The sequence below is a fragment of the Stenella coeruleoalba genome (assembly GCF_951394435.1).
Source record: "Stenella coeruleoalba genome assembly, chromosome: 14".
Classification (NCBI taxonomy): domain Eukaryota; kingdom Metazoa; phylum Chordata; class Mammalia; order Artiodactyla; family Delphinidae; genus Stenella; species Stenella coeruleoalba.
In genome coordinates this window covers 17,026,390-17,050,567 of record NC_137160.1, presented here as the reverse complement: position 1 = coordinate 17,050,567, position 24,178 = coordinate 17,026,390, and the positions used below count along the sequence as shown (strand labels likewise).

General features: G+C 44.9%; 1 protein-coding gene across 2 annotated transcripts in view; it reads right to left on the bottom strand.

Annotated features, from left to right (window-relative positions):
* Nucleotides 1-24,178, bottom strand: part of ATP8B1 (ATPase phospholipid transporting 8B1) — a gene marked incomplete at its 3' end in the record, with an annotated part of 110,867 nt that overhangs the window by 39,067 nt on the left and 47,622 nt on the right. Inside the window, exons 2-4 of one of the 2 annotated variants that reach the window (XM_079942746.1) lie at nucleotides 21,435-21,637; nucleotides 2,374-2,471; nucleotides 562-675 (exon numbers count right to left, since the gene is read on the bottom strand). In XM_079942746.1, coding sequence (XP_079798872.1) covers nucleotides 562-675; nucleotides 2,374-2,471; nucleotides 21,435-21,615 — 393 coding nt within the window. In that variant the 5' untranslated portion in view covers nucleotides 21,616-21,637. Of the gene's footprint in view, nucleotides 1-561; nucleotides 676-2,373; nucleotides 2,472-21,434; nucleotides 21,736-24,178 lie in introns of those variants that run through there. The other variant, XM_079942747.1, reaches the window with a different exon arrangement.

Here is a 24,178-nt window from a genome sequence, read left to right as displayed (position 1 = left end):
CGTCTAGAAGGAAGTAAAGGGAAGGTAGCACTTTGCTATCCAGATACGTGAATTCCTTGCCACGATTAAGATAAAAAACAACAACAACAAAAAACCTCAGGAAAAAATTAGGCCTTTCCAGTAGTGTAAAACTAGTTCACAAAAATAATTTGAGAATTATGAGCAAAATACTAATAAAAATCAATATTTTGGCATCTAAATAAAAAAATAAAGGCCAACCATGAAAAAATGGATTTAATTTAAGGTACGATTATTTTACAAAGTGAAGATTTTAACTTTACTCACTTCAGGGAAACCAGTTTTACCACTGACATCAGTAGGAAATTGAATTTTTTAAAATACAGAATTAAAATAACATTTCCATTTGCTCCCATTCCCTGTTCATTTAACACTGTTGAGCTCGTTGTCTATAAGGCACTTTCCCTTACGTGCAGAACGCAGATGTCCGTATAGAAAACTTTCAAGATTATTCACATTTTATATGCAACTTAAACAATAACAACCTGAATGTTATTAAGTCACCATAATTCAAAACAGATTTAAGATATCAAAGGGCATTACCTGTAAGATAAGAAGGACCAGGAAATAGAAATTGGCTGCTCTCTTAAACTGCTCAAACAAATTCATTGGTAGAAAGGTAAACGCATTATACTTGTATGTTTTAATTGCATTAGTCTGTTGGAAAAAATGAGAAAGTCATTCTAAACAATGCCACACACTTATCACAGCGTCACAATGTATATACACCTGCAAAAATCACTAAGCCCTGTGGCCTACAGGGACCAAGGACATAAGTCGTCAGAAAGATACTGAGATTTCCTTTAAGCTTTTACTTCTAACTGGGTCTCAAAATGACCCCTTGGAGGCTTATGTCAGAGACAGTAACAAGATGCAGACATTTCACCTCAAAGGTCTCTGTGGCAAATCTGGCTGTGACCAAATGGATCCTGCTGTTGGGTCCCCTGACCCCTTAGAAGCCTCCTTGAAAATGGGGCAAAGATGGGAAGAAAATAGGAGACATCAACATGGGGGGAAAAGGAACGTTCTTTTACTTAAGAGGGATGGAGGCTGTGTGAGTAAGAGGGATGGAGGCTGTGTGAGAAAAAGAGACGGGTGTGGCTGAGCTGTGTGCCCCAAAAGATATGCTCAAGTCCTCACCCCGATACCTGCGATGGTCATCTTATTTGGAAATATAGTATTTGCAGATGTAATCAGGTTACAGTGAAGTCATGCTGGATTAAGGTGGCCCTAATCCAATGACTGCTGGCCTTAGTAGAGAAAAATTGGGCAAAGACACAGAAACACACAGGGAGGCCATGTGGAGACAGAGGCAGAGAGATTGGAGTGCTGCGTCTACAGGCCAAGGAACACCACGGAGTGTCAGCCAGAAGCCACAGGAGACGTTTGGAACAGATTCTCCCTCAGATGCTCCAGAAGGAACCAACCTTGCTGACACCTTGATGTTAGACTCCTGGCCCCTTGAATCGTAAGAGAATAAATTTCTGTTGACTTAAACCACCCGAGTGGTAGCACTTCATTAGAGCAGTCCTAGGGATCTAACAGACAAACATTTCAGCCCAGACGTAGTGGGGGTTCTTTATATTTCAATGACAATAAGCATTTTTGAGGTGAAAATATCTTCAAAGTCTCTAAATCCATCACAGGCAGAGGAGGGGGAAATAAGTTACTAAGATTCCTTTCAAATTCTTATTACTGTCAAAAACAAGGCTTCTGTGATATTACTGTAGATTCTTTTATAAAATATTTTTAAAAGAGCTTTGTACACACAGAGGGGAAATTTCAATCTACACAATTTTGTTTTGTTTTAAGCCACCCCCACACACCCTTAAGGTAGTTAATCTTAGTGGGATGAATAAAAATGACATTCTAGGAATCTAAAATATGATACAAATGAACCTGTCTATGAAACAGAAACAGACTCACAGACCTAGAGAACAGACTTGTGGTTGCCAAGGGGAATGGAGTGAGAGTTTGGGGTTAGCAGATTCAAACTATTATATATAGGATGGATAAACAACAAGGTCCTACTGTACAGCACAGGGAACTATAGTCAATATCCTGTGATAAACCACAATGGAAAAGAACTTTTAAAAGAATGTGTGTGTGTGTGTGTGTGTGTATATATATATATAACTGAATCACTTCGCTGTTCAGCAGAAATTAACACAACATTGTAAATCAACTAGACTTCAATTTCAAAAATGACATTCTAGAGAACTAATGATGATTATCAGTAGCCCCAGGCCAGGGGTTACCTGGAAGGCAGGTACCACACGAAGCCAGTAAGCATGATGGCTACTGGGAAAAACTGGCTTTTACTAAAATGAATTTAGGAAGTTAAAATCAACTTACCGCATATTTGCTCTCCTTAATACAAAAGAACTTTGTGTTCATAAAATGAGGTTGTTCGTGGAAGCTTCGATCATTTGCTTTGACTTGCCATGTACAATCTTTAAAAAAGAAAGAGAAAAAAGTCCATCAAGTTGAAAATTCGTAGGTTGCTATGGGTTGAATTATGTCCTTCCTAGATTCACGCATTGAAGCCCTAACCCCCATCCTGTACCTCAGAATACGACCTTATTTGGAAATAGTCACTGCAGATACAATTAAGTTAAAGTGGGGTCATTAGAGTGGACCCTAATCCAATAGGACTTTAGGACAAAAGAAAATTGGGACAGAGATACCCATAGAAGGAAGACAGTGTGAAGTCACAGGGAGAAGACAGCCACTTACAAGCCAAGGAGAAAGAGGCCTGGAACAGATCCTTCCCTCACAGCCCTCAAAAGGAATCAACACCACAACACTTTGATCACAGACTTCTAGCCTCCAGAACTGTGAGACAAAAAATATCTGCTGTTCAAGCCGCCCAGTTCATGGTACTTTGTTAGGGCAGCCTGAGCAAACCAATGACCATGTTGTAACTTGACCCACTGTCCATAGAACATTCAATTCTAAAAGAGAAATCCTCATTTAAACATGGCCCGAACAAAAATCCCAGAGCTCTACAAAGTGACAGCTAAATGATTACTTCAAACTCATTTACTTGGTCTGTAAGATGTATAACCCATTACATACTTAGCGAATGAATAAATCAAAGAAAAAGGGTATCGCCGACGAATTCAACACTTTTGAGTCGTGATCACAGATCGGGGCTGTGCATGGCTTTATCCTGATGGCCAGCATCTGCTGCTGTCTTTCTAAGTTCATTCCATGCACTTAATGTCACATCTACCACTCAAACGCCAGTTCTAAATAGCAGGGAACTTTAGAAAGCCCTCGGCTTCTCTGTTGCTAAAGGGAACAACTCTCAGGCGATAGGTTCCCATAAAACCTCTGACAGGCTGGGAGGACCCTCCGAGGACATGCTTGCCGACCTTCTGAATGGACAGGAAAGGTAAAGTTCACAAACAGTGAGATATAGTTTATCTCTAGCCTGATTCCTTTCCATCTCAATGGTGGAGTCCAGCTCCTAATGGAAATTTCAGCCAAAGGGACCTTCAACCTAGAGATGAGTAGCCTGGCAGTCAGGCTACAGTTGTAGGGAAGAAATTTCCACCCACCTGTTCTGTCTTTGCCCATCCGCTCTTGACTTCTACTGTCGCATGATATATGGCTCTAAAGGGAACATTTGTTCAGTGCTTAGTAGGTGCCAGGCATCATGCCAAGTAGTTAGTTAATATGTCAGTTTTACAGCTGAGGAAACGGAGGCAGAGACAGGATTCAGGGGGAGAATCAGAATTCAAAGTCTGGCAGTCTGACCCCCAAGCCAACCTCTCCATCCACCTTGCTCTACTGACTGGACTTTCTTTTGTGATTTATGCTACAAACCACCATGAGAACTGCCTTGTTAGTGAGCAGACTTGGGGGTGGGGGCGGTCACTTATCAGTATAGGGGCAACCTTTCCACTGTTACCCAATATCAGGCTGTGCTTCTTCTCCTAACAGGAAGGCATGAGTTGCCACCGCTATGAAAGCTCAAGACAAGGATATTATAACTTAGGAAGAAAAGTTCAGGAAGCACCTTTTTGGCATCAGGTCCCCCACTGACTGTGTGTTTGAACATGCACGTGAGATGAACTTCCCTTGTGTGACACACACGAGAGTGGGTGAACCAGGTGGGTTTTTTTTTTCCCCACATTACCCTTTTTTTAATTAAAAAAATTTTTTTTTGTATTTTGGCCACACTGTGTGGCACGTGGGATGGTTGCCGGACCAGGGGTCGAACCCAGGCCTCCGCAGTGAAAGCGCCAAATCCTAACCACTAGGCCACCAGGGCCTCCATGAACCAGGTCTTGATGAGCTCCTTCTTCTGCAAACTGACACAGAAGGGGGATCAACAACTCGTGAGATACTCTTTTTGGAGATGGGATTATATTAAAGAACGTTTACAAGTAAAGGATTATAAGATTATCAATCTTATGACTACAATTATAAAAACTTAAATATGCTTTAGAAAAAAACATATTTCTTTTTTTGTTTGTTTGTTTTTTTGCGGTACACGGGCCTCTCACTGTTGTGGCCTCTCCCGCTGCAGAGCACAGGCTCCGGACGCACAGGCTCAGTGGCCATGGCTCACGGGCCCAGTCGTTCCGCGGCACGTGGGATCCTCCCGGACCGGGGCACGAACCTGCGTCCCCTGCATCGGCAGGCAGACTCTCAACCACTGCGCCACCAGGGAAGCCCCATATTTCATTTTTTAATGATTCACTTTCCAGACTTTTACTTCCAAGAAAGTACGTATAATACTGCAAAAGGAACAATTGCGGACTACTGAAGAAAGCAAATAATTAACCTTACGACTTTTTAAAAACCACTATACCATTATTGAAAATTTCTCTTGCATCATTTGGACTGCCATTCATTGGGTAATCATAACTGTTATGTCATGACAAATGGAAATGTTCTAAGCATCTTTTTAGCTTACATGCGATATTATCAAAAGGGAAAATTTAAATGGAACTACACGACAGCTCCTGAGGGCTGTTAGAATGTGTGCAATCAGAACATTTCTTTTCGACTGAAAAAGGAGATCGAAATGAAAGTAGGTTAAAAAAAGATATCTTACAGGGTAATCTTGAATCCATTCTATTTTATGGTAACTTGCAAATTTTTTTTTTTTTTTTTTTTTTTGCATATGCAGGCCTCTCACTGTTTTGGCCTCTCCCGTTGCGGAGCACAGGCTCTAGACGCGCAGGCTCAGCGGCCATGGCTCAGGGGTCCAGTTGCTCCACAGCATGTGGGATCTTCCCAGACCGGGGCACGAACCCATGTCCCCTGCATCGGCAGGCGGACTCTCAACCACTGCGCCACCAGGGAAGCCCAACTTGCAAATTTTTAAAGGTTTAATTTGGCTCCCAGATGACTTGTAACACATCCCTGGTCACGAGTGTTCTAGAATACCTCTGAGAACTGCCGTTCAAAAATTCAGGAAGGTTGAGAAGAAAAACAGACAAGATTCCTCGAGAAGGGAGAAAAGACCAATGAGAAGGGATAAAAATCAATCTCAGAAATACTCAAGAGGAAAGAATAAGCTGCCCTGTTAATAAGCTGGATTCTTCGTCCCCCTTGCGGCCCTTTAAATTTGCTTCATAATTAAGTCCTCCAGCCAGTGGTTCCTCTGTCTCAGCACAACCCCCTCATTCCCCAGCCCAGTTTGAATTGGATGCCTCAGATAGAGGGTAGTATCTGACCTCAAGTAGGGGCAGTGAAGGGTCTGCTAGAAATGACCTTGGTCTCTTAATTTTACAGTTTGAATAACACGTTGGGGAGCTTGGAGAAAGTAACTAGTGTCTTCGTCTACAATATACTGAGCTTAACCACAGAAGCATTTGTAGTTAATTTCAGAAACCTGATTGCAGTCAAGTAATCAATAACCCTATTTCTAACAAGGTTCCTCGTTTGGCCTAATTCAGACAAATCAGCAGGCAAAGAAATTGGTTCCTTTTCCTGATCATTTCCTGAGTTTGACACTAATTGCTTGAGGAATATTTCAATCAGAGACCATAAAGTAAGTGAAACGTGTTCTGTGGTCAAATACACAGCAGCCTACACAGCAAAACACAGCAGCCTACATCCCTCCCTTGGATATGCAATAGACCCACTGGTGTATTAAAGGCTCTGAGAAGTCCTGCAGTAAAGAAACATTTAATTTTATTTAATTTAATCTTTTCAAAATTAATGTGACCACAGGCACATTTTTAACAATCACAGAACACCTATTAATATGGAGTGAGAAATGCCGTGCTAAAGCACATGCCTTTAGGAAAGGCAGCAAAATGACACTTGGAGATCTGTGGTTTTGAGCAAACATTTACTAGGTACCCAATTAAAACAGAGAACCTTACCGGACACTTGGACCACAAGGCTAATTCACAGAAAAAGTAGGAACCTTGACCCATTTTCTAGAATGGAAATATTGACCAAGAAAAGAGAAGAAGTAATACACTAACCAGCAAAAAATTCACCTTCACCATATAACCCTTTGGTTAAAAGATAGAGAGAAATCAGCTAACAAAGGTTGTGCCTGATAAAATCATCAATGCATGTTGCATTTACCATCAGCCAGCTGTGGCTCAAAAATCATCTGGTAAACGTGTATTTAATGTATGCAAATATGGCTACATGATGTTGGGTGCTCCCCGGGTCACCAAGTCCTTTGATCATCACCATCCAGCAAAGAAAGTCAGCTTCGCCTGGCCTCTCATCCTCTCACAGCTGATTCTGAACTCTTGATTTATAGACAACTCTGCAACCAAAAAGTTGCATTGGTTGGTACAAGCGGCAGCAAACTAGCAGAGTTAAACAATCAAAAGTTTAGTGTCAGAAAAGAAAAAGACAAACAACCCAAGAGAGAAATGGGTAAAGGACAAATAGACCATTCATACACAGGGAAATTCAAGGGCTCTTAAATACATGAAAAGATACTCAAGTTCATCAAAAAAGAAGTACAATTCTTCAGTTACGTGCCCATTTTTATCCTATAATGGCAAAATAAACAGGCCCTCTTAGGTGGTCTCTGCGGAGAGCAATTTGGCCGTATCTATCAAACTTTAACACAGACACACGCGCTGAGTGAGTGTATATATACTCTTGGATAAAGAAACAACATATCTCAGGGCTATTCAATGCATCCCTGTTTATCAGAAAGATTAGAAACAACCTAAATACCACCAAGAGCAGCTGGCTAAACACCTACACAGTGACAGCCTACGTGGTCTGCAAAAAAGAATGAGGTACCTTGATGTGTACTGGTATCTTCAAATTACACTAAGTGATAAAAGCAGGGAGTATCTACCATGCTTTAAGTGATGTGACATGCAGGATGAAGGCACACTAGGAACGCATGCATGCACACACACCTGCACACATGTGATCACGTGTATGTGTATCTGTGGGTATATAAGGGCTCATGTTTGTAAGTGTTCTTTGCGCAAGGAGTGTGTGTTTATCTCCGGAAGGACATACGAGGAATTGGTAACAGCAGCTTCTTTCTGGGAAAGGAAACTGCAGGGCTGGGACACAGAAGAGGCAGGGAGGGAGACTTCATTTTCATCCTGTACCCTTTTATCATCAGCTCTACGTGCATGTGTTACCTTTGGAAAAAAACAGGTTTGCAGTTCAATTCCCTCCCTTTATAGGTTTACATATAAATCAAATACGTAAGTTGCTTGACTTTCTTATAGTCATTATGCCATAATGTTTAATATTTTTAAAAAATATTATTCTAAAGGCAGTGGGATGGTGGGTGGGAATAAATCAAGAGAAGACAGGAAAAGATGGAAACCTATGAGTCACAGGTAAAAACCACATCTACATTCAACAATGAGTAAATATTAAAAATATCTCAGAATAAAGCCCCCCACACACACACACACAAATACATACTGTATTCCATTCCAAATCATTCCAAGTGTCTGATTCCATTTATACACAAAGTTTGAAAACATGTAAAACTAAACTGCAGTGTTTAGGGATATATATGTAGGTGGGAAAACCATAAAGGAAATCAAGGGAGTTATTACTATAAAAATGAGGATGGAGGTTACCTCTGAGGAGGGAGCAGGAAGGGGTGGGCAGGACAGACTCGGGTGGGGCTTCAGGGGCCCCAGCAATTTCCTGTGCTGGACCTGGGTGGTACTTACACATGTGCTCACTTAATAATGATCTGTTAAACTATGTATTTGTTTTCTATGCACTTTTCAGTATTTCAAAATACAGGAAAAGTAGATCAAAAAAGAGGCAAGAATAAAAGTAGTGACAGGGCTTCCCTGGTGGCGCAGTGGTTGGGAGTTCGCCTGCCGATGCAGGGGACACAGGTTCGTGCCCTGGTCTGGGAAGATCCCCCATGCCGTGGAGCGGCTGGGCCCGTGAGCCACGGCCGCTGAGCCCGTGCGTCCGGAGCCTGTGCTCCGCAACGGGAGAGGCCACAACAGTGAGAGGCCCACGTACCGCAAAAAAAAAAAAAAAAGTAGTGACAGAAGGGAACTAGCCCAGGATGCTGACAACGGCCAGAACTGAGAACAGGTGAATGAGAGGAACAATGACCCAACAGCGAGCCAGGCCAAGTTCTCCTGGGGGCTCTGGTTGGACATGACCTGGAGGGAGTCAAGTTGGAGGTGGAAGCAGATGGTATTGAGAAAAGTGTGTCCTGTCCACACCCAGCCCTGCTGCCAGGAGGGGCTCTACCTCTCTCAGGTCACGAATGCATATCGGTCACTGAGCTATATATGCGCTGGGTCCTTCCATTCTAAACTGGGTCCAGAACCATCAACAGGCCACAAGGGGTAGAACAGAAGGTGAGATTTAACAAATCATGAGATCAACCCTGCCTGGGAAAGTAAAGTTCCTCCCCCTGGTGTCTTGGGATTCTGGTCTTCCTAGATCAGGCTCTACCTCTATGTACACTCACAGTCTCTAGAACATACAGATGGAGAGAACACAGGTCAGCTGTAACCATGACATGGCTTGTAGCAGTGGTTCACAGAGTGAGGGTTCCAGACCAGTGGCAGCAGCATCACCAGAGAACTTGTTAAAAATGCCAGTTCTCAGGCACTACCGCAGAACTGTCATATCAGAACTTCCAGGCATGGGCCCGACAAAGTGTTCTCACAAGGCTCCCCCGGTGATTCGCACACACACTCAAGTTTGAGAACCACTAATTTAAAATAAGGTAGAACTAGGGGTTAGCAGATACAAACTATTACATATAGAAGGGATAAACAACAGGGTCCTACTGTATAGCACAGTATCCTGAGATAAACCATAATGGAAAAGAATACAAAAAAGTATATATATACATATACACACACACACACACACGTATGTATGTGTAACTGAGTCACTGCTGTACAGCAGAAATTAACACAACACTGTAAATCAACTATACTTCAATTAAAAAAAAAACAAAAAGCAAAATAAGGTAGAACTAGAGCTCATTTCAATGGAAACCATCTCTCCATCAGACACAATCCCTACCTTGAGGAGCCCACTGTCCCTCCATGGTAGGCGGGAGAGATACCTAAACACATACAGGAGTGAAGACAATGTCTAATGTGGAAGAAAATGTAAGGAAAGAGCTAAGCCCTTGGCAGGACAGGAATTCTAAGCAGCAGCAGTGAATCCGGCCAGGCTATGGTGGCGTCAAGAGGTACCTTTTTGGAAGAGGTACCTCTTGAGTGGACTCTTAAAAGCTACCCCCAAATCATGCCTGTACAGCGAGAGGAGAGGGGCGAAGGGCATTCCAGGAATAAATACAACCGCAGTGGCCAAAGCACAAAGGCAGAAAACAGCCGGGCCTGGGTTCATATGTGAAGAGCTGGGTGTCAGGGGACCACAGGAAGGACAGGAGATGAGCTGAGAGCCAGTGGATTGAGGAGGCCTGGTACGGCAAGCAGAGGGCAGGGGACATCCACCGGGGGCTTCAGGATGGGAGTGGCACGGCCAGACCGTGGTTTGCCCGGGTCACAGTAGGAGCAGTGCACAGGATACATTTGAAGGGAAGAAGTCTAAAGGCAGAAGACAACTTCAGTCATGGAAGGGAGAGTTGATGAGAGCCTGACCCAGGGCTAAGGGGACAGAAATGGGGAGAAGACAGATTCAAGAGCTATAGGACAGCTGACTGAATGGTGGCAAGAAAGAATGGGGAATAAAAATGAAATCAGGAGAAAGACAAACAGCATATGATATCACTTCAATGTGGAATCTAAAAAAATGATACAAATGAACTTATTTACTAGACAGAAGTAGACTCATAGACATAGAGACAAACCTGTGGTTATCAAAGGGGAAATGTGAGGGAGGGATAAATTGGGAATTTGGGGTTAGCAGATACACACTACTATATATAAAATAGATAACCAACAAGGACCAACTGTATAGCACAGGGAACCATATTCAATAACTTGTATTATAATAACTTATAATGGAAAAGAATCTGAAAAATAATATGTATACATATATATCGGAATCATTTTGCTTACGGCTGAAACATTGTAAATCAACTATATACTTCAATAAAAATATATATAAATTAAAAAAATAAAATAAAAATAAGAAAAAAGTGACCCCAGGATCCTACTTTGGGTGACTGGATGAAGAGAGGTGCCACAGATGAGCTAGAGAACTCAAGAGGTATCCATCTAGTTGGGGGGACAATGCATTTTCAGATCTGGTGAACTGAAGACCCCCATAGGACACAAGGGTGGAAACGTCCATCCAGGAGCTGTAGAAACCAAGCTGGAACTCCAGGCTGAGGTTCAGGTCAAAGACACAGATTTGAAGGTCCTCAACACTCAGACGTTAGTTGAAATCATGAGAGTGAATGGATTACACAGGAAGGGAGTATGGAGGCAGAACAGGAGGGGCAAGTGGCGAGCTGCCCGGTAAGAAAGGGCATAGATGCCCAATGATTTGGTGATCACAAAACCACACTGGTGACCTGACTGAAATACATTTCTTCTGGATGAGAGACTAAAGGGGAGTTGGGCTCATCAGGAGGTGTTTTTTAGGAGGGGGAGACTGAAGGGGCCAGGAGAGAGGGCGTTAGGAAACAGGAAGAGAGGGGATGGCTGACGGTAGGGGAGCATAGAGCAGGCGGGATGGCTTCAAGGTGAGGGGCAGAGAAGGATAAGCGAGGGTTTGAACAGCTTTGAGTTTCTTGACTTACGAAGCACCCTCCGGAGAGCGGTGACAGTTTGAAAAGCTTTTGAGAAAATGGGAAAGGCACGAAGTATGGGCAGGTAAGAGGCTAGAGTCCAGATTTTATCGAGTTTATCTGCTTGACTGTGTGGTGTTTGTAGCATTCAGCTCTGTTGCTCCCCATTCCCACCACCAAGTAAAAGAAAAAAAGAAACTCAAAAACTGATAGACTGAAGGCAAAGCAAAAGGCCAAATGCTGCTGTTTGCTTGTGGAAAGAAAAGAAAAAACACACAACTTCACTCTTGTTCACACTTGCTACTCAAGGTGTGGACCAGGTGTATCACCTGACATCCAGTTAGAAATGCACAATTTCAGGCCATGCTCCAGACCTGGCACCAGAAGGGCATTTTCACAAGATCCCCAATGAATTCCTATGCACCTTGAAATGGGATGAGCTGCTCTTGATTCTACTGGAATCCGGGCTTTTATCCAGATGCTCAGGGCTCCACCCCCAGGGATTTTTGCATTAGACTGGGGTGAACCCAGCAAAGGTCTCAGATGACCCTAATCTGCAGGCAAGGCTGCTACCCACTGTTCAAGAGCAGCATTTCCCAGCCTTTCTCCTGCCTCCATCACATCCATCTGAGGGTGACAAACCCTCCTTACAGCACACCTTGTCACTGAAGCAATACACTGCAGGGTATGAGCAAGGTAGGACTTTAGATTTTAAAATAAATGCCCCTCTCCTCATTGAAATCTTTATTCTCATGGTGCTTTCCAAACTTGAATGTGCCTACTAATCACCTGGGGTCTTTGTTAATAGATTCTGATTGGCTGATCTGGGAAAAGCCCAAGGTTCTACATTTAATCAGAACCCTCGTGAGGCCAACTGGTAGACCTTGCTTGAAGAGCAGGTGCACTAGTGGATTAGATGGACTATTCTGTAATGTGAGGTTGAACCTGGTGGAATTCTCCCCTTGCCTCACTCCAGACCTACTGTATCAGCGCCTCCAGGGGCTGGGTCCAGGCACCTATGGAGTTTTAAAAGCTCCCCATGTGATTCTAATGCATCAGCAGGATTAAAACCCCCTAGAGTTAGGGACTTCCCTGGTGGCACAGTGGTTAAGAATCCGCCTGCCAATGCAGGGGACGCGGGTTCAATCCCTGGTCCGGGAAGATCCCACATGACGCGGAGCAACTAAGCCCGTGTGCCACAGTTACTGAGCCTGTGCTCTAGAGCCCGCGAGCCACAACTACTGAGCCCACGTGCCACAACTACTGAAGCCCGCGTGCCTAGAGCCCGTGCTCCGCAACAAGAGAAGCCACCGCAATGAGAAGCCCGCGCACCACAACAAAGAGGAGCCCCCACTCGCCACAACTAGAGAAAGCCCATGCGTAGCAACGAAGACCCAACGCAGCCAAAAATAATAAATAAATTTATATATATGTTTTAAAAAACCCTAGTTAGTGTCCTCCTAAGGTGACTTCTATCATTAAACACCTACTTTAGAGACTCAGGTTCCAAAGTGGCACCAGGAAAGCAATAGCTGAGTTGGGTGTCCATGAGCAAAAGAGCTTCTCACGTGAGGTTCAGTCATAAATGACATTGCTCAAAGCAAGTTCTATGAAGTGAGACAACGCAGTCTCAACACCCGCTCCGTCATTACAAATCACTCAGCCAGGAACACCCCACACAGCCTTTAGTTTACAAGCCACCAGTTCCTGCCACGTTCTTAAGGCTGCTGTAGTGGAAGGAAGTTTATGGCTGATTAGAGAAAGAAAATAAGCAGCCAAGGTAGAATCTCCACATGGGGTGTGGGTCAAAAATTCCAAATGCGTCAAATTAAGTGGAAAACAGAGCTCCTCAGCATGTTTCCTGGATTCCCTAGGATTTCCGTATTTTAATGGACTAGCTTAATCTGTTTTTTGATTCCAGATAAAAATTCATGGATGCCCTAAAGATCAACACCCTTAATTCTGTACTTTTATCTGAAGATATCACTTTCACCAGCGATCTAGCTGCCCTTGTTTTGTTGATGCCACATCTGGTCCGAATGTATGCGCTAAGAGAGAACTTCCTCTCTGTGTTCTGATGCTCTTGTGGTGATATCTTTAAGCCTTAACGATTAAACATTCCACCTTAAATACTGTCGACCAATGATCATTTCGCCCCTGAACAGGATTTTGATCAATGAAATTCTGAGTTGGAGAAGATTTTTTAAACAAATGCAGTTTTATATTTTCAAGCACAGAGAGCCACCCAACCCCGTCAAGAAGACAGGTCTTTGCGGGTGGGCTCTCAAGGAGAGAGAGAGGTGCACGCCTAGCCTGCCAGCTGCTTGCAGGCATGTGCTTCAGAGGTGCCTAGACGTGGTCCTGCAAGTGGTTTAGCATCGCCTGCACAATCTTCCTCACAGTATTATTTGGCTTTCAACAAAAAACAAAAAGATAAATGACACTAAAGCCTCTGTCTGAATCATCTCCAATTCCAAAGCTGCAGAATCAGAATTATTCAGTTCTCCTGGACATTAGTCGCATGTCTTTGCTAACTTCACAAGCACAGACGGTATGCAAACTGGGCAAATGTGTACTCCAGGAGCCCAGGGTCGGGGGCGGGGGGTGCCTGTGTGCTTATGGAGGGACTCCTCTCCTAAACTGAACTCACCTCTCCCTAAGAATACCCAGTCTGGGAACTAAAGTTCAGCGCTATTACCACATGCTTAGGAATTTAAAATTCTAACGGTTCCCAGGGACGACGCTGCACCATTCTTGGTCATTTCTTACTTCATCCTATATTTCTACGCTGCCAGCTACCCAGCAACACAAGTGGAATTCCTACAAATATCCAAAACTGGTCAAGTTCAAAACAACCACCCTCTCCTTGACCTACAAGGGGCTCCCCCCACCACTACTTATCCCCACAAACAGCTCTGTTATTCACTGAGGCAGAAGGCACCTTCTAAAGGCAGCTGCAACAGTATCTCCAATCCTGCAACGTGACCTTGTTACCCCTCCATCAAGAAGAGGTGTCTAATTTCCTTTCTTGAATCAAGGCTGGCCTCAGTGACTCTTCTGTAACCAAGAGCAGGTAGCACAAGGGATGCTGCATGAATTCTGTGACCAGCTTCTACTCTGATGTCTTGGGACACTGGTTCTCCAGATGGTCCCTCTAGAATGCTCCCACGGTAGCCCAGCATTATGCTGGGAGAAGCCCAGCCACGTGGAGGTGCTCCCACTGAAAGACCCAGTTGAGCCTTTGAGTTACCAGCTCAGATGCCAGACATAGGAGTAAAGAAGCTTCCAGATGATTCCAGGCCCCAGTCACCTCAGCTGTTCATCTCCATAGCTGAGGGCCCAGATATCTTAGAGCAGAAACAAGTCGTCTCTGCTGTGTCCTATCTGAATTCCTGACTCACAGAATCTGTGAATATTGTGAAATGGTCATTTTATGCCAGTAAGTTGAGATTATGTTTTATGTAGCAACAGATAACTGGAATATCCACTGCGTGTAGGGCGGGGTGGTGGGCAGCTAAGCCAGAAATTATTCCTCAGGCATCCTTTGCCCTTGACCCTCCCATCTAATGGGATTTGTGAATGTCAAATCCCTAACATACGTCATGATCTGTCCCCTTCTCTGCATCCTGGCCATCTTGGTTTTGATCCTCACTTAGATTATTATCTACTCCCTTCTCCCCACTGCTGCCAATGTAGGATTTCTAAACAAATGTATGTACCCAGTGTATATTTATTGAGTGTCTATTACGTGCTCTGATGGAACAGATATGGCCTCAATTCTCATGAAGCCAACCGTCTACTGGGGAAGCTTCATCCCTACTTCACACAGTCATCCAAGGACATAATCATTAATGCCCGCAGGGTATGAAGGAAAGTGCAAGGGGCTCTGAGACCAGACAACAGGGGTCTGCTCCAGGCTGGGGGCCAGAGAAGGCTTCTTTAAGGAAGTGATGCTTATATCAAGCCCTGAAGGATGAGAAGGAGATGGCCACAGAGAAGGGGGCTGCTCTGGTCGTGGGGAAGAGTGGATGGAAAGTCGTGGAGGAGGCAAAGACTTGCTTGAACCAGGGACTGAGCGTAGAACAGGGTGAATGGGACGTGTGAATAAGCCTGCAAGTTGCAGGCAGCCAGCCAGCCAGCCAGCCAGCCAGCTCGGCCGGGAGAGGAAGATGGGGCCCAATCACAAGGGCCTGAGCCGCCAAGGAAAGGAGATGGAATCAGATCCCAGTGCAGTGCCGTCTTTTGCCACCATGGAGATCGGACTGAGAGGAGGAAACATAGCTACGGAGCAGCTGTGATGGGAGGAGACCGCTGCTGCACTCTCAGCTGTGTACCTTTCAGCCTGAACTGCTGGCATGGCTCCCTGAGGCCCTCAGGAAAGGGGCCAAACTCTTCAGCACGGCCACTGCCCCACTCCATCACTGAGCTCCAAGAATCACTCGAAGTTCCCTGAACTCTCAGCCCCTTGGAGCTTTCCTTCATGCTGCGTCAGACTGGTAGGCCCTGCCCCTGAGACCACGGGGACCAATTTGCCTCTCACACTTATTCAGGACTCAGCGCAGGTGTCCTCACCTCCAGGAAGCCTTCCTTGACCAGGGAAGGCCTCTGAAGCGCTCACCTGGTTCCCTACTCATATCTCTGTTGAAGCCTCCGATGCTGTCAGTCACCAACACCCACCAAACCTCTATGACAAATGCCCCCCACGCCTGCTGCCCTGACACCAGCTCAGAATAAGACAGATTGGACCTTGGGTCCTTGGAGCACTTACAGCTTTAGCTGGAAGATGGGTAATGTACAATCAGCATAAAATAGAAACCAGTCGTTTCTAAGTTACAATGTGATGGGTGCTGAAATGGATGGGAGTGAGATTACTAGTCCTCTGCTCAGAACATCTTCGTTCCCCCAGGCTGCAGTCCAGCTCCTCCACGTGCCACAGGCACGCCACCCTCCCTCCTGCCACGGAGCCTCTGGATGTGGTCCCCTACTCGGGAGGCTCCTTCCTCTCCCCGCCCCTAGTTAACTCTTCTTCATCTGTCACTTGACAGCACGGGCATGCCTTTCCACAAGGAAGCTTTCCCTGACCCCCATCCAGGGCAGACTCTTTTGTCACAGCTCTTGGAGCTGAACCACAGGTCAATCCATTAAAAGACCAAGTCACTGCATGAGCGAGACATTTTTTGCAAACTTTAGCTTTGTTCCTGTCGCTCTGTGTGTGCGTGGGTGGACTTTTCCATAACTACAGCTCTCTGTCTCCTCTGTATGAAGACTCTTATGCCTTGCCCCTCCCCCCCCCCCCGCAGGTGTGCTGAACTATCGGAGACCCAGTCTAAGGTTTTATCTGAGAACCCACTGGAGCCTAGGAAAGCCTGAGGGTGGGGTCAGCATAACTGCCCACAGATTTGCAAAAAAAAAGAGAAGGCTGGAGAAGCCTGTACTAACAGGAAAGGTTTATAAGACGGCAGAGGCAGGGATGACACTGAATCACCAGAACTCTCCTTAAATATGTGGGCAAACTCATTGCTGGGAAATTAACTGTTCTTCAGCCCATCCATCTCTCCTCTCCATCCATCCACCCATTCACTCTGCGTAGATGTGGGGACGGAAGGATCCAACAAAATGAGTGACTCAGCAGCTTCAGCCTGGGGGGTGGTCCAGGGGAATCTGAATATCCCAAAAGGAAGTGGAAGGGTCAAGAAGATCTGACGATGCAAAGATGAGAGAGGAGATGACGGGTGGGGGTGACAACAGCTAATATTTATAGAGTACTTACTGCATGCCTGAAACTGTTCTCATTCCTTTACATTTGTTTTCTGACTTAATCCTCACAACCACCCAATGAAGTAGGTACTCATATCATGTCCATTTTACAGATGGGGACACTGAGGTAGAGAGAGAGGAAGTCCTTTCCTCAAGGTTACACAGCTAGAAAGTGGTGACGCCAAGGCTGAAATCCACACAGCCCGTGCCCAGCATCCTCCCTCTTCACCACCGTGCACACTGCCTCTCGGGGTCACGTACAGAGATGCGGTACATGAAGTGGAGTAAAGGGGATTCGCTTGCCAAAGGCAGGCCTGTAGACAGAGAACAAAGGATGACCTGGAATGGGAACATTTTAAGGGTGGAAGGAAGAGTAGCCAGAGGAAGGAGAAACAGGAGGAGTACTGAGACGAGAAGGTGTCATCACCTGCCAGGGAGGCCAGCGTTTACTGAAGGAGAGACTTTCAAAAAGGTCAAGCGCTTCAGAGCAAACAGAGGTAGGAAGAGAATGGTTGACAAAAAGCTCACTGGACTTGGCACTGGGGTTCTTGGTGATCTTTAAGACAATGTGTCCCACAGGGAGGTGGGGCAGCCCACAGAGGGGAAGGACCGGGGGAACGGGTGGATGTGATGGTAGAGAAATGGGTTTTCAGAAACTTGGACATGAGAACAGGAGACAGGACAGCAGCCAGAGGCAGAAAGCAGGATTCAGGTAAGAGTTTGCTGTAGGACAAGCGGTGAGTGTATTTGTAAGCCAGCCAGCGCGGAAAGAGGGGAGAGTTAACTGACAGAGCAACGCTGCCAACAAGGTAGGACACAGCTTTCTCATTCCATCCGCAGGCTCACAAGAGCGAGCCAGGGCGCACTAACGCAGAGCACTTATTGATTCCCAAGGACTTCGTCTCTAAGCTGGTTCCCGACTGGCACAGAATTACCCAGGGAGTTGACCTGGGGACACCAGGATGGTGGAGGGGTAAGCTACACAAACAAACCAGAAAAGCACCTAGAGTCAAGGATTCTAGAGTCAAGGAGTTTTAGGAACCTGTGGCTAAATAAAATTAAACTGGCTTCTTTAAAGTCTAAACTTTCTTGCATTATTTTCTGCTAATGGACAACCTTAAACTCCAATTAAAGGATAAATAATTCTGAGTTTCTGGTCTCAGGGACCACAGAACCTTTGTGTCTGGGGATGTCTGGCAGAACTACTGTTTCTCAGAACACATTCTGGGATATACCGTTCTTGTGTGTTCAGGAAATGAGAATGTTCATTCCATCAGATGGAAACATCCCCACTCGTTTTTGTCACCAATTGCTCAAAGGAAACCAAGGGTAAAGGGACTTTAGTAAAATCTGTGGGCTTCTTTCTTCCTTCACGGCACATTCTAACAGCAGGCTTACACCCGCTCTCGATTCTCACAGCACACAAGAAACGTCCTTCCACTGAAAAGCACTTGCAATGGTCTCTCAAAACACTGGCTTACTAAAGCTCAGTGGGGCTAAAGCATCTTTAAAAAAAAAAAGAAAACCAATTTTTGCACTAAGATATGGTTAAAGGACTTCCCTGGTGGTGCAGTGGTTAAGAATCGGCTTGCCAATGTAGAAGATGCGGGTTCGAGCCCTGGTCTGGGGAGATACCACATGCCGTGGAACAACTAAGCCTGCGCGCCGCAACTACTGAAGCCCGGGCGCCTAGAGCCCATGCTCCGCAACAAGAGAAGCCACCGCAATGAGAAGCCCGTGCACTGTAACGAAGACCCAATGCAGCCCCCCCGCCAAAAAAAAAAAGATACGGCTAAAAAAATGAACATGGTTCACACATTTGTAGACATTGCTCTGCTGTAATAGGCCTGGGTCCCCAGTGTCACTCAACTGGATGGTACTTCACAGAGTGACTCACGCTCCAGTGCTCTAAAGAAGTGAATTCTTTGAAGAAAACTGTCCTTCACGTAAAATGTCAAGACAGACAGATTATAGTTAAAAAGGAAAGTCAGAGTGACACTGACCTTCACTGGGAAAATGCCCAAGTTAGAATATGGGAGAAAAATTAAAAGAGGGGAAGACAGATGCAGAGAAAGAAGGGGGGGGGGGGAGAGGAAGCAGAGCGGCCGTAAGGGACACAGGGCAGACGAGGGAACGGAAGTAAAGAGGGCTAGCACTTAATAAACGCCCTCTCTGTTTGGAAAGGGCACACAGAGGTGTTAGAACAATAATATGTTTTTGGAATTCCCGGGCAATCCAGGGGTTAGGACTCGGCACTTTCACTGCTGGGGCCTGGGTTCAATTCCTGGCCGGGGAACTAAGATTCCGCAAACCGCGCAGCAAGGCCAAAAAGAAGTTAATAATAATGATAATAATTTTTTTTTTTCCGGTACGTGGGCCTCTCACTGTCGTGGCCTCTCCCGTTGCGGAGCACAGGCTCCGGACGCGCAGGCTCAGCGGCCATGGCTCACGGGTCCAGCCGCTCCGCGGCACGTGGGATCTTCCCAGACCGGGGCACGAACCCGTGTCCCCTGCATTGGCAGGCGGACTCTCAACCGCTGCACCACCAGGGAAACCCGATAGTAATGTTTTTTAAAGTCACAGGCAAAGTCACTTGACAAGGGTTTTTGAAAACCACCAAATTCCCCTAGAAATATAAACCACCACTGGAAAAGACTCTGAAGAAGTCTGAGCTCCCTCAATGCCAGTGCTCTGGGGGTAGAAATCTACAAGAAACATGACCTGTGAACTGAAGGATCAGAAAGTGCCCAGGGCAGCAGCATGTGAAGGCAGAGGTGGAAAAAAACAGAGGTGAGAGTTCCCGCCCACTACGTGCCCCTCTGACATTTCCGAAGGCACCCAACCCCATCCCTTGGCCTTGTCCCGGACCACACATCTGATAACATGGCCGCAAGCACCAACAGCAAAGCTCACCCCTAGAGAACTGCAGTGTCAGCTCATCAGATACCCACACGTGGTAGAGATATGAAACTCAGAAGCACGGTGGGAGAAGGAATGAGGAAGAAACACATTATTACTATTTCGGCGATCAGCTAGAACTCCCTGTGGTAACCCGTCAGGCTACTTCAGCCTGAACGATATCCAGTCTGGACGTGTTATGACAGACGCCACATTCCTGTTCAGATTGGCAGTGATTCCATTGCACGGTAGCTCCACTATCGTGACTGTAGCGCCTTCTGCGTCAAGGCAGAAAGCACTTATACTCAATAGCTGAGAATTACAGCCAGAAATCCACAGTAAGATCCGATAATTCTAAATGTTTGATATGGAAAGCTGAGGATGGGAAAACAATAGACTTGAGACAGTGGCCTTCCCAGGTTTTGAAGCCTGCGGTGGCAGGGGGCCCTTGTGGTACACGCACGTCCCCACACAGAAGAGCAGAAGACAGGCACCATCTGACCAGAGAGCAGGAAGAATCATTACATAAGTAGGATTTCGCGCTTTGTCACTTTTTCTACAGGTGAAACCTGTTGGGGGAAAAAAAACCAGCTTAACAGGCAGCAGAATCCTGGAGGGAGAGACGGGCAGGGAGTGACATAAGGAAAGCAGGCTTCTGGCAGGCCTGGAAGGGCAGATCAGCAATGACAGAGGCTCTGGGGAAACCAGATAAAACCAGAGGTTATTCTGATTGAGGCTGGGGAGAGGTGTATGTGGAGAGTCAGAAATAAAACAATTTCCTGGAGATTTCTGTGAATGGGAAACTGAAGTTATTTAGCTGGAATGCAAGAGACCGTGGAGGAAAACATTTTCAACCTGAAATCTGAAGCAGATCTGGGGTCTAAAGAGAAAAGGATCAGCTTCCTCATGGAGCAAAGGAAAAAAAGAACACCCGTGTTTGCCGGGGTGGGAGAACCAGCAGGGAATGAAACAGAAAAGCCACAAGGGAAAAAGCAAAGTCATGCAAGTCAGCTACGTTCTGTTACCCTAAATGACAGACTGTCTATGGCCATTTTCAAGAAACATCAGTAACGCTGAGTAGTTTTGACAGAGCCTGTATGACTCACGAAGCCTGAAATATTTACTACCTGGCCCCTGACAGAAAATGTTTGCCAATCCGTGGTCTAGACCCTGCCTTGAAGCTGCCCTGATTCTAGGCAGGGAGCACAGTCTGCTGCATCACAGGCTACTCGTGGCGAGCGGAGACCCATAATTTTTTTTTTTTTTAACTGGAGAGTCAAAACCCTTTTATATTCACAAATGACTGAACCAAAGGTCTGGTGACTCCAAGGTTCTTGGGTGTGGTAACAAGCAAATTCTTCCACACTCAGCTTCCTTCTAAATGTATAGGCACGAAGCAAGACCTTCTATTTTCTCTGCAGAACTTGTCAGCTACGGTCCACCAGCCCTACCACACCGAGGACAATGTGTACTTTTCCAAGCGCTTCAAATTTCATCTGAAGCTAAGAGAAGGAAGATGCCTCCTGGACCATCTGTCCTTTGCACCTGTTGCCACTGCCCTTGTGAGGACGGACAAGTACCTCATTGCCAGGTCCCGGCGTGTTACCTTTTTTGAATGGCTCCCGGTTTTCCTCTGCTTCTCTGTTAACTCGATTCTGCTCTGGTTCCACCGCAGGCCCCTGGTCTTCAAGTTCATCTTCTGTTTCATCATCACTGTAAGGGACCACTTCGTCATTAGGCTGAGAATCCTCCTCAAATGTCGTTTCTGAGTCTCTTTCTGTATTCATTCTGCTGGCAAATTGGAACTACCTGGTTTAAAAGAAAGGGAAACCAGAGTGAAACATGGCTCATACCCAGTTTTTGGTTGAATTCTGCCTGCATTCGGTTACAACGCTTTTTTTTTTTTTTTTTTGCGGTACGCGGGCCTCTCACTGTTGTGGCCTCTCCCGTTGCGGAGCACAGGCTCCGGACGCGCAGGCTCAGCGACCATGGCTCACGGGCCCAGCCGCTCCGCGGCATATGGGATCCTCCCGGACCGGGGCACGAACCTGTGTCCCTTGCATCTGCAGGCGGACTCTCAACCACTGCGCCACCAGGGAAGCCCCAGTTACAATGCTTTTAACAGAACCTGACTTACTAACATGGAAATATGCCTGAATAATGATCCCAAAGTTCAAATTATCATGCAAATAACAAAACCATTCATTATTGATTAAATGCTTGGGTGAGAATTTACAACTGTAATGTAGCTGCAAACTTTCTTTTTTTAAGGGTATACAGGCTTTAAGGTTGTGTTTCAAATCGTGGGTCTCTACCCAGCAAAATTAATTTAATTGGTTCACAACCAACATTAAAATAAAGTGAAACAGATTTTAAAATATCAGAGTACAGCACGCATAAAAAGAGTTAGTACTGTTTGGGGGACAGTTTTACAAAACAGACACATATATACATTTATTTGCATTGTGGGTCTTAATGGAAATGAATTTCTTTTGGAAATTATGGATTGCTGGCAAAGTTTGAAAACCACTGTCCTAAGATATCTGGTTTCTGCTAACGCTAATATTCTGAGGTTTTACTCTGTGATGCATTTAAATACAAGCTTAGGTCCTCAAACTTTACTAATGACTTCTTGAAAGCACATCCTAGCCTACTGCCTAACTGCCACCACCCACTCCCTATATTTAAAATTTGTTGTTTGTGTATACACCACTCTATAAAGTGACACTTTATAAGTGCCAAGTACAACCTCAGTTATATTTATATTAGGAAAATACTTACACTAATACCCCAGGCTTTGTGAGGACAGACATACAGCCTGGCATTACTTACATAAGCTTCATACAGACATGTACTCATTATCATTAATAAAGGCAGCTCACATTTATTTAGTGTTAACTGCGTGCGGGGCTCCGCATGAAATGCTTTATAAACATGGCTCCTTGAAATGCCCTATACCACCCTAGTGAAGGTGGTATTGTTATTTGTACTCTATAGAGGAGAAAACCAAACCTTTGCAACGCTGGATAACTTGTACAATAATTACTGAAATTTTGAAGCAAGAGCAATTGCTTTCCAAGGAGACATCTTTTATATTCTACGTTTATGTTACAGTTCATTAGATATTTTCATCAAGTGTTAGTTGCCTTGAGTGGAACCATTTCGCTGGCTGCATGCTTTATACCCAATCTAGCATCTTGAACATCTAAATTTTTATAACCATAGGTGTACATCTAGGAAATGTTCAAATACTTATGTGAGGAATTTGTCCAATATTATTTAAAACAAAACCCAGAAGCAACGTGGATATCCAGTGATTAGCAACTGTGTAAATAAATGGTGGCATCTTCACACAATGGGACAGCGCAGAACAATTTAGATCACGGTGGGACAAGTTTTTAATGACGCTGCAAAAACCCAAACACATTTAGTTGAAAGGCGAGTTAACAACCCACATGTAAAGAACAGTTCCACTTCTTCGCAGACATTTATTCATTTCCCCAGATTTCAACAACTGCCGTGCGTGATTCTCAGTGACATGATGCATGGAAAGGGCTCGATTTGGTATTTAGCCTAGAAAGTACTCAAACGTCAGTCGCTGTTATTGTTAACAATTATTTCCATAATTAGAAAAACTGTGTTTTATAATAACAAATGGAACAGTGTGGGGACTCTATCCCTGTTGCCTTTTCCATCTCCAAAAATCACTTCTAAAATGCATCTGCCCCTCACTGGGAAGTAAAATATTAGACTATTACAAAATATGGTTATACTTAAGCACAGGCGTATTCACAGTTAAAACCTTTAGTTGCCAAGTAAAACATTTTTCCTCTCTCCCAATTTTCTGCGGGTTAGTAAATGACTATTTCTTGGGATTTTACATGTGTTTAATTGGCCCTACTTGTGGTTTTATGCTTTAGCTAATATTTTAATATAATCCTTAAAAAATTCCCAAACTCTCAAAGGCAGACTTTCACCAGAAATTTTTCAGAACAAACATAATAAAAGTGGTGACCATTTATTGAGCACCTACTATCTGTCAAGCAGGAAAACCCTATGAGGGAGATGTTATCTACCCATCTTTCAGATAAGGAGACTGAGGCTCAGCTAGTAAGTGGCAGAGTTAGTATCTAATCTCTCCATTACAGGGGCATAGAAAATATTGAAAAGTCTGAAAGCATCATAGAGAAAGTTTCTTTATTGTAGTACATATACACAACTAAATTTACCATTTTAACCATTTTTAAGTATCCAGGTCAGTGGCATTAAGTGCATTCTGTAGAAACATTTTGTAAGTGATCATTTCGTTATCATTATTGCCAAGCGTCTCCGTGCTTATTTCCCATGTTA